At 49.0% G+C, this 11,236-nt stretch overlaps 1 protein-coding gene across 1 annotated transcript in view; it reads right to left on the bottom strand.

The window, feature by feature from the left end:
• Nucleotides 1-1,047: 1,047 nt before the first annotated feature.
• WNT7A (Wnt family member 7A) overlaps nucleotides 1,048-11,236 on the bottom strand; it is a 64,245-nt gene continuing 54,056 nt past the window's right edge. Inside the window, exon 4 of the mRNA XM_019753572.3 lies at nucleotides 1,048-3,597. Coding sequence (XP_019609131.1) covers nucleotides 3,118-3,597 — 480 coding nt within the window. The 3' untranslated portion in view covers nucleotides 1,048-3,117. The remainder of the gene's footprint in view (nucleotides 3,598-11,236) is intronic.

The following is an 11,236-nucleotide window of genomic DNA, read 5'->3' as shown; positions in this document are numbered from 1 at the left end:
AACCCTTCTTGAGGAATCAGAGGGCCTGGCGATGAGGAGGCCCACGTTCCCATGTGGCTCTAATGGGCTGTGTCGAGCTGCTCGCTTCCCATGGTTGTTACCCACCTGGACACGGAGCTTCCAACACTAGCGTCCTGGACCACCTGGTGTTTTGATTCAGCCTCTTTCAATTTTTGCCGTTTTAATGTCAGTTTTATTGAAAAGCCACCTTAGGATTAGAGCAAAGGCAGGAGGAATATATTTGCCTAACACAGACCCAAATATTTATCACCACAAGCTGTGTTTGAAGGATCTTATCATTATGGAGATAATAGTAATAATCATAGTTAACAATAATATAATATAATAGCACTCATCCATTGCTTTGAAACTCATAGTGCCATACAATCATTCCTGGGAGGACCCTCACAACAGTCCTGGGAGGTAGGTATTTTTATCCCACCTTTATAGATGGAGAAACTGAGGCTGAGCACAGCTGAACTGGGCACCTCAGAGAGAGGGCAGCCCCCGGTTGAGAACTAAGAGTGTGCTAAGGGGCCAGGTGAAAGGTTGCCAACTGGTGTGTCTATTCTTCTCTCAAGTCCAGCTGCCCTCATGCCAGGTCCACTCCTCTTCTGGATAGTAAGGTTGGACATGAGGGTGACTTCTGATATCATGTGTATGTGTTTAACATTAAATGGTCAGCCGAGGAGGCTGGTCAGAACCTCCCCTATTCTCAGGGGCCCTGAGGCCAGGGGCAGGCTTGGGAGCCCTCTTTGTTCATGATAGACACAGTAGGTTTGCCAAGGCAGAGATAGATTGTGACATGGGGGGCATCAAGACACTTCTGTATGTTTTCTCCTCACTCACCCATTCACCCACCCACCCATCCACTCATCCATTCATCTATCCATCCACCCACCCATTTATCTACCCACCTTTCCATCCATCCATCCATCCATCCATCCATCCATCCATCCATCCATCCACCCACCCATCCACTCATTCCTTTACATGCCTACCCGTCCTGACAACCAAGAAGAAAAAAATGGTCCAAGGGAAAAAAAATCAACAAACTGTCCAGCCTTTTTATTTGTCCGTGCTGTGATCCAGGCCCACTGCTGACATTGGGTGTCCGGCACAGCCCAGACACTAAGGGGTTCCCAGTGAATGGGGCCTTGGGGCTGTGGTCTCAGAGGTACCTGAGTTTCACCAGTGTCTATGAGCCTAGAGTTCAGATGTGCCATCTCTTGGTGGCTCAACACAATTGCCAAAAGTCTCTGCAATCTGCCTCATACCACAGCTCTTCCCTGCAAACAGAGACCTGGAGATCAGCAGATACACAGACAGACACCCATATGCACACACCACCCCAGATCTCTCAGGCACACAGATGGAGAGAGATACAGAGAGATCTGGATACACAAAGGAACACACAAGACATATACACATCAGCACCCCAGAGGTACTTAAAGGTGCAAAGTCACATAACTACCCGAAGAATCCCTAAAGTCACACACACACACACACACACACACACACACACACACACACAGACACAGAACACCCACAGCCTCCTGGAGGAAAGCTTTGCAGGTTGAGAGGCATTGGGTGTAGGTGGACCCAGAACAGAGTCCTCATCCACCTCTCTCTGACAGTCTGCCCTGGGACAGTGACATCTAGGAAGCCCTGCTGGGCCCTGCTGCTGACTGGACCCCTCACTCCTGCTTGGACCCCTCACTCCTGCTTTCCTGCCCTATAACTGAGGACGTACCTCACGCCCCCCGGGGTGGGGGTGGGGTGCCACACAGCAACGGCAGGCTCCCTGAGCTGGACTCTGTAGAGTAGCGCTGACTGAGTCCCCGTGACACTCGCACGATGCTGAGGGCACAGACCTGCTCCGTACATGGCTGCTCACGAGCTCACCACTCAGTGACCTTGCTCCCAAGGCCTGAGCTGAACAGGCGGGGGCTGGGAAGCCAGTTCCTGACCCAGGTAACACTGTTGACATGGCAGCCCAGGTGTCCAGGGGCCGCCTTTCCCACTGGGCCAACAGGACTCCAAGTACCAGCTGTGTGAGGGTCCTGGCGGTGCCTGACTACACACCCAGGCCTTGCCCCTCCTTATCGCAAAGCAAGTGCCAGAACTAAGAAGAAGCACAGGTCATGGAATGACACAGCCAAACTCAGTATAAATAAAATATTCATATAAAAATAGTCTCTTACAAAATATTCTCTTATCCAGCGGCTCACTTTCCAAAAGATGGAAACTGCTGGGAGTTTTATTATTGTCTTTCCTCTTTCTATGTATTTCAAACTGGATTTTTCTGGTTTGAGTGGGGGAGGACTAAAGGATGGGAAACATATTCTGAAAAATGTCTCCAATTCTGGATCAGCTTAAATTTCTGCATAAATAGCAGCAAACAGAAAACAAAAACAGAAAATAACAGTGTGTGTGTGGGGGGGGCATGTGTGAGATATATATATATATATATATATAGATATATATATGTTATATATATATTATATATATTATATATATATAATATATATAATCTACTCTTGTACTTAGACGTCTAGTGCAGCAAGGGGTACTTGCAAAATCAACTAGTAGAAATACCTGCATAAAGAATAATTATGTACAGTTCTACTTGGCTCCTCGTCCTAGCAACAAAATTATCCTGCAAGGAAAGCAAACAGTCCACTTTGATTGCAGAAAACGGATCCCGATGAGGTGGAAGGATTCTTTTTAATTAAATAAATTAATATTATTTTTATCAGAATAAATTGTTAAATATTGCTATGTGAGGCCCTCGGATACAGGGTTCCTGCTGTCTGAGGCTCTGCTGCAGCCCAGGAGGGCCAGAGTCGGGGCGGTATGTGGGGGAGGGTGGAGCAGCACTGCAGGGGCTAGAACCCTCAGGGCTCTGGAGGGCTCCTTCGCACAGGTGCGCAGGACACCCAGGAGAGTCGCCCCCATCGCGGAAAAGACAACCTCAGCACTCCTGCCTGCAGTCCCCTGGGATCTGGGAAGTGACCTGCCTGGGTGACTGCAGCTTGGAAACTGGTCCTCCCCAGTCTAGCTCACAGCTGGAGGCGGTCCCGGACGGACCCAAAGCAGCATGGTGCCGTCGCAGGCTCACTTGCACGTGTACACCTCTGTGCGCTCGCTGCAGGTGTTGCACTTGACATAGCAGCACCAGTGGAACTTGCAGTTGCACTGCCACACGCGGGCATACTGGTGGGTGTTGTAGCCGCGGCCGCAGCACATGAGGTCACAGCCGCTGGCCTGGGGGGCTGTCTTGTTGCAGGCGCGGCCCTGTGTGCCCACGCTGCCCGTCACTGGGTCCTCTTCGCAGTAGTTGGGTGACTTCTCGATGTACACCAGGTCCGTGTCCATGGGCTTGCGGTATGACAGTGGTTTCTTGATCTTCAGGAAGGTGGGCCGCTTGTTGCGGCTGGCACGCACGGGCTCCACGTGAACGGCCTCGTTGTACTTGTCCTTGAGCACGTAGCCCAGCTCCCGGAACTGTGGCAGCGTGGTCCAGCACGTCTTGGTGGTGCACGAGCCCGACACGCCGTGGCACTTACACTCCAGCTTCATGTTCTCCTCCAGGATCTGCAGGGGGCGGGAAAGAGCTCAGCGCAGTCACTGCGTGCCCGCGCAGCCCTGGGCCTGGCCCACCCCACCCCCACCCCGCCCCACCCAGCGGGCTTTGCTTTTTCCTTTTTGGTGCAGGAAACCCGGGCCTGGATTCGAATCCCTCTCGTGTCTAGCCCTTGTGCTGTGCCTTCCACCCGAGCTAACTTGCCTTCTTTGTCTCCCACTCCTATGCTGCCCTTAGACGGGTTCTCAGATCAACTCAGGCCAGTCCAGACCACACATAGGTTCTCTTTGGCCTGCACAGGTTTAAAATAATTTCCGAACCAACGTTTAAAAACCAGGAGACTTTAACAGGTAGACTTTCATGTTTTATCTTTGGCAAAGGGCATGCGGCAATTCTGGGGTGATAGTCAAATGATTTAATAACTGGTGCAGCTGGGCGCTGACCTCCTGGCATGGAAGCTGCCCACCAATGCCAGCCCAGGAGCCCTGCTGTGTTCTGGCTCCTCACAGTCTCTGCCAGCACTGTCACATGGAGCTGTGCCAGCAGCTGTCTTTTTCACGCTTGGTGTCCTTCAATTTCCCATAGTCCTCACTGCTCCCTATTGCCTCCCTGACCTTAAGCTCTGGTTTTTCAGAGGTCATCTGCTTTCATCACGTAGGACACCTGCCAGACCCTGTGGACATCTAAGTCTGGGAACCATGGCTCTGATTTAAGCTTCCCTGGCAGCTTTCCCTGACTCCCAGGCCAGTGCTATGCCCCTTCTTCTGCGTTCCCAGTACCCCTTGGGCTTCCATCAACACAGCATGAGAGGCAGCATTGTACAAGAGGAAAAAGCACAGATTCTGGACCCTGGGTTTACATGCCAGATTAACGTGAACCTGCTGTGTTCTTGGGCAACTACTTTAGCCCTCTGTGCTGCAGTTTCCCTATACGCAGAATGGGGATAATAATACACAGTAATTAATTATAATCATACAATGAAATACTAGACAACAATGAAAAAGAGTGAACTACTAATACATACAAAAACAGATCTCTGGAATGTAATGTTGAGTGAAAAAAATTAGACACAAAAGAGAACATACTGTATGATTCCACTGATAATAAAGTTCAAGGACAGGCAGAACTAATGACTGGTTTTCATTTACTCTTTTTTCCATATATAGGCAGTGGGCCAGAGATGGCCCATGGGCCATATTTTGCTGACCCCAGCTTTGAAATATCCCAGCAATAAAAGAAGGCAATGTTTACCAAACTCCTCATAGTGTAGGATATTTAAGTTTTTGTTTTAATCTTTTCTTCCCCTCCCTCCCTCTCTTCTTTCTTTGTCTTTCTCTCCTCCTTTCTTTCTGTTTTTCTTTTAAACTATATGTAATATGAAAGCAAGTATATTTGTAACTGAAGGTTCTCTTCCTTCCTCACCATCTTCAACCTGATTTCATCTTAACAGACATTTATTGAGCTCCTAGTACCAGGCACTGGGCGGGGGATGTGTTAGTGAGCATAGTTTCTGAGTCATAGTTCATGAGCATCGTCGTGGTCCTCCATCTGGATTGTCAAATTGCCTTTGCCTATTGTACAGTGAAAGAATAAATGAATGAATGAATAGATGACTGAACATTTATTAATCGCCTGTACACACACTGGGCCCATGCTTTTCTATATGGCATCTTATTTAACTCCATGAGGTTAGTATGATTCCATTTGAGGGGAAAAAGCTGAGGCTCAGCTAACTCCTTGAGCAGGTGGGCTGTTGGGTGAGGCATTCAGAGGCAAGGGTCTTATTGCCGGGGGGTGTGAATCAAGTGCTTGGTGGCTGTCCACTGGCTCTGTGCCCTTGGGTTGTCACACCCCATCTCTGGGCCTCAGTCACCTTCACTGAAACATAGAGTGAAGGCAATTTTATCTTTTCTGACAAAAGTCAGAGTTCTAGAACGGAATCAGACATTCAAAAATAGCCGTTAGTTCTGCCTCTGGGTCTGGGTCTGTGCGGGTGCTGGGGACACAGAGATGACAAGATGAAGTCCCTGTCTCCAAGGATGGGTCTGTGTTCGGGATCCTCTCAGCCCCGAATGCTCTGCTTCCAGGAGGAGATGAGCAGGGCTTGGTCAATATACTCAACAGGAAGGGAGGGACCCTATGTTTCAACCACAGTAGCTGCAATCAAATGAGCCAGTGATTGCTCAAGCATCCAGAATGTTCAGACGGAGATTCTGGTTGGTTGACTGCTCTAGTATCAGCATACCTAGTGTGCTGTCTCTGACGGCACTAAAATCTCAGTCAGCCAGCCCATCGCACCTCAGAAACACCTGCCTAACTCTGCCCCCAACATGCATCACACCTCTGAGCCTTTCTCTTTCCCACGCTTTTTAGGCCAAAGAAGAGAGGTGGGCTAGACATCTGACAGCCAAAAGGGACGTTTGTGTTATCTGGGTGGCTAATCATCAGTACCAGCTGTTAAGTGTGTGTCTGGCATCCTCACATGACCTACACACACTTAACCGCTGGTACTGAGGCACGATGGGCTGGCTGACTGAGATTTTAGTGCCGTCAGAGACTTCCACGCAGAGGTGCTTGGGGGGCTTCCAGAGCGAATGTGACGCTACTGAGCGTTGGTGAGGAGAAGGAGCGCCTGGGACTCACGCTGCCGGTGGTGGTGGAAACAGCAGGGTGAGGAAGCTGAAGATACAGAGACCCATGACCAGAAATTGTACTTCCAAGTGTGTGGCCTGGAGAAACATGTGCGCATGCCCAGGAAGCAGGCTCAAAGGCATTCACAGCAGCAACATTCATCATAGCTCCAAACTGGGCACGGCCCAGACGTCCTTTCATCACTATAGAATGGGTAAACTGAGGCGTGTGTGCTCAACGGGACACTATAGGGCAGTGACACTGAACAGCTACAGCAAGCCACACTCACAGAGCTCGACCTCAGAAATACAGCAGGGAGGGAAAGAAGCAATCAAGATTTCCATAATGATTTCATCTGTATCAAGTTCAATGGTGGGCAAAACTGGATTACATTGTTTAGGGGCACACAGAGGGGGAGAGGACAAAAAGTAGAGATGAGGGGCACAAACAGCGGTTGTTCCTGGGGCAGGACGTGAGAGCTATGATGGTGAGGCTCACCCAGCCGGCTTCCGGGGTTCTGACAATGTTCTCTTTCTTGATATGGGGTGCTTTATAATTATTCTTTAAATCAACATAGATGGTATGTGTGCTTTTTTGCATGTAAGCTATACTGTGCAATTATAAAAATGCAATGGGTACAACGGCCAATAACTTTGTGGAAAGATGCTCAACATTACTACCAACAGGGAAATGCAAATCAAAATCACAATGAGATATCACCTCACACAAACCAGGATGGCTAAAGGAAGAAATTCAGACATAAGTGTTGGTGAGGATGTGGGAAAATGGGAACCCTCACACACTGCTGCTGGGAATGTAAAATGGTGCAGCCTCTGCGGAAAACAGCCCAGCAGTTTCTCAAAGCGTTAAACATAGTTATCATATGACTCAGTGTTATGGTCTGAATGTTTGTGTCCTCCCCTCCAGTCCCACACACCATTAAATTCTTATGTGGAAATCCTAACCTTGAAGGAAGGTGATGATTTTAGTACTTGGAGCCTTGGGAAGTTTCCTAAATCATGAGGGTGGAACCCTCATGGATGGGATTCGAGCCCTTATAAAAAAGGGCTCCAAAGAGACTCCAGCCCCTCCCACCATGGGCAGGCACGGTGAAAGGGCACTGGCTATGAACCAGGAAGAGGGTTGGAGCCAGCACCCAAACACACTAGCACCCTTATCTTGGACTTCTAGCCTCCAGAACTGTGAGAAATAAATTTCTGTTGTTTACATGCTACCCGGTATAGGATGTTATAGCAGCCAGAATAGACCAAGACACCAGCAATTCCACTTCTAGGTGTATACCCAGAGAAATGAAAACATGTGTCCATACAAAAACTAACAAAACAATATTCATAGTAGCATTCTTCATTATAGCTATCAAGTGGAAACAACCCAAATGTCCATCAACTAACGAGCGGATAAAATGTGGTTTATCCATACAATGGAATATTACTCAACCACAAAAAGGAAGAACGTGCTGGTCCATGCGACAACGTGGATGGACCTGGAAAACATTAAGCTAAGTGACAAGCCAGTTGGAAAAGGTCACATATCGTATGATTGCATTTATATGCTATGTCCAGATAGACAAATCTATATATAGAGAAGGAAGATCAGTGGACTGGGAGGAGGTTGGGGACATGGGGAGTGACATCCAAAGGGTACAGGTTTCTTTCTGAGGTAATGAAAACATCTAAAATCGATTGTGGTGGTTGTTGTGCACTTCTGCGAATACTTTTTAAAATGTTGAACTGAACACTTTGAGGGCACTGTATAATATGTGAATTATATCTCAATAAAGTTGCTTTTTAAAACAAAGTCCCCAGAAAGTTTAGAGAAATCCATGGGTTGTATTTGCAAGCATGTAACACCAAATGTTTCCGGTGTGGTGGACCCTGGAAATGAACCCCAGTGCCGAAGGCCGGGCTCCTGGGTTGGGTAGGGGCGTCTGCCACTCCTGCATGCTGCCTCCTGCACACTGCCCCCTCTTCCTCTGTGGTCTCCCATGGCCTGAGGCCGTGGCAGTTTGTGTGGGCCCCTAATCACATGACACCAGCCTGTTAACCCTGCCAACTCTGCATTTTGTGTCAGTGATCACTTTATGTCTACACCAAGCTGCGCGTAAACCGGGCAATAAGCTCTAATGCGTTTTATGGAGCAAAAATTAATATAAGACACGGTATTATATTATATTTATTATATTATATTATATTATATTATACCCAGGTCTTATTGTAAAATAAGACCAGGTCATATATTTATTTTTGCTCCAAAAGACGCATTAGAGCTGATGGTCCGGCTGGGTCTTGTTCTCGGGGAACACATGGTCACAGCACTCCTGGCCAGGACTGATCACCCAGAGGGGCATCCCGTTAAACACCACACTTTCTGCTTGAGGCAGGGGACAACAGCAGAAGAAGTGTGTGCAGGACTCACTCTGTTCCCACCCATGAGGCCAGGCTGGCTACCAGCTTCTGAGCTGCCCAGGGGGACTTCCAGGGTTTCCTTTATGCTTGAAGAGTCCGCATTATCATTCAGTATTAGGCAGTTGGAGGGTTTGCAAGCTCTAAATGACATGACTCCATGTACCTTCCCAGTTCCTGGCACACAGCAGATACTCTCAGGAAATGCCCAAAGGCAAATTCATCAACAGGGTGCATTTAAACTATTCCACAAGCGGCATGCCCAGGCCCCAGCTACCACCCTGAGCATTGACCCTACATTGAGGACGGAGGGGAGGTTGGGAGGACGTGGAGAGGGCTTGGAACTGCTGGCATGGATCAACATCAATATCGCAAGTCCCTCTCTGTAGTGTGGGGTCCCAGCTTAAAGACCAGTGACAGAAGATTGCTTGAGGTCTGCCATTTTACTATCCTGTGTTGCAGAAATACCTCAGTGCAAAAGGAAGAAATGAGGAAATAGATCCGTAAGGCTCAGAGCCTGGTGTCTGGTCTTAGCAGGCCCTGAGCACATGCAGTTCCCCTTCCGCCTCTCACCTGGGGTCTGAAAACCACCTAGGGCCTCCGGTGACAGGATAAGGGGGCTGTGGTCCCTTCTTACCTCCAGCTCCACCCACAGCCCCCACTCACTTCCACCTGTCGCTGCTGGTCAGTCAGTGCAGGCCTGGGGACTGGCCTTCACAGGAACTGAGAGGACGAAGTGAGCATCTACTATGTGCTGGCAACATGCAAGGACTGGGTACTCAGCAAAGAAAAGGAGAACAGAACTGCCGCCCTTATAAAGAGCACATTCATTCTATGGGGCAGAGAACAAGTAACTGGTTCAAGTAGTAAAACAAGTGAGAAAAAGAAAGTGGGACAGGATTAGGAGCTGCAGAGTGAGGGAGGGGGTGGGGGAGGCTACAGGACCTTGATGGCAGAGGACAACCTCTCTGAGGAGATGATACTCGAGCAGAGGGCAGAATTCAAAAGGAGGCCAGCACGTGGCAGCGCAAATCTCTCGTTTCATTTCCATTCGAGGAACAGCAGGCCAAGCCTGTGAGGCTGGAGCGTGGTGGCTGGGGCAACAGGTACCGGTGCTGGGGTGGCACGGGGAGGGGGTCCCACCTCACAGGTGCCATGGACCAGGCTGACGGAGTGGGGTATTTTTTCTTATTCAGTTTTTTTTAAAATGGACTTTATTTTTTAAAACATTTTTATATTTACAGAAAAATTGTGACAATAGTGCAGCAAGTTCCCATCACCCTGCATCCAGTTCCCCATGACTAAGCATCTTACATTAGTATGGTAAGTGCTAAAATTAATGAGCTAATATCAATATGGCATTAGTAACCGAAGCCTATACTTTATGCAGATTTTCTTGGTTTATACCTAATGTCTTTTTTCTGCTCCAGGACCCTGTCTAGGCCACACATGACATTTGTTAGCCTGTCTCCTTAGGCTAAGAGATGAGACTTTATGGGGAGCAACAGGAAGGCCAGTGGAGCAGGAGCAGGACTGATGATTCTAAAAAGATCTCATGTTGGTTGTAACAAATGTACCACTTTTGGGCAGGGAGGTTGTGTGTATGTGGGGGAATGGGGTATGTAGGAACTCTGTGCTTTCCGCTCAATTTTGCTATGAACCTAAAACTGCTCTGAAAAACAAAGTCTGTTAGAGAAAAGATTTGGGGAGAAGCTGTATGTAGGACTGTCTCTGGGGTTGAGACTTGGCTGTCTCTGAAGCTGATTGCCTGGGTGCCTTCTCTAGGCCTCAGTTTCCCCATTTTGAACACAAGAGTTTGAACTAGATGATGTCTAAGTCTGCTTCTGACTCTCTCTGAGAATCTTAGCCTTGTATTCATGACCTCTTTAAACTATACAAAGTGTTTTCAGAGCGCTGACAGAACGGGATTTTCCTACACCTCCCATTTCACAGGTGAGGAAATTGAGACTCAGAGAAAGGAAGGAACTTGAAGTCATAGAGTGTGCAGGGTGTCCTCCATACGTCTCTCCAGGCCACTCCCACACTTCTGCCTCCTGCTCCAAGCCCCAGGAGGCTACACTGCAGGGCTGTAGCAATGCGCTTGCTTGTTCTAGGACCCTGGCCATTTACCGGTGGGTGATTGGGCCCAGGCCGTCTGGATTGTGGGGAGGTTTGAATACAGCCATACGAGGACCAGGTGGGTCTGGCCAGCAGAAGGCACTGGAGAGAGCTGAGAGGCAGGAGGAAAGTCCTGGAGTTACTCCTCCTGCTGGCACCACACGATGGTGTGTTCCCCACCAAAGGTCACATCTCCTGCTCACTGGTCCTCTCAGTACTGTCCCCCAGGATTCTGGTGGTCCAGCCTCCTGGGCCTTCAGGCCTCGGGAGTCACAGCCCCTCACTGTTTCCAGCCTCCTGGGCCTTCAGGCCTCAGGAGTGACAGCCCCTCACTGTTTCCAGCCTCCTGGGCCTTCAGGCCTCGGGAGTGACGGCCCCTCACTGTTTCCAGCCTCCTGGGCCTTCAGGCCTCGGGAGTGACGGCCCCTCACTGTTGTAGCGCTGGGTACTGCACCATCCCTTTCTGTTCCTTTAACTT

Source organism: Rhinolophus sinicus, chromosome 17, assembly GCF_057876585.1.
Source record: "Rhinolophus sinicus isolate RSI-liver-muscle chromosome 17, RSI-T2T, whole genome shotgun sequence".
Classification (NCBI taxonomy): domain Eukaryota; kingdom Metazoa; phylum Chordata; class Mammalia; order Chiroptera; family Rhinolophidae; genus Rhinolophus; species Rhinolophus sinicus.
The sequence above is the reverse complement of the archived record's forward strand: the minus strand, read 5'-3'. Positions and strand labels throughout refer to the sequence as shown.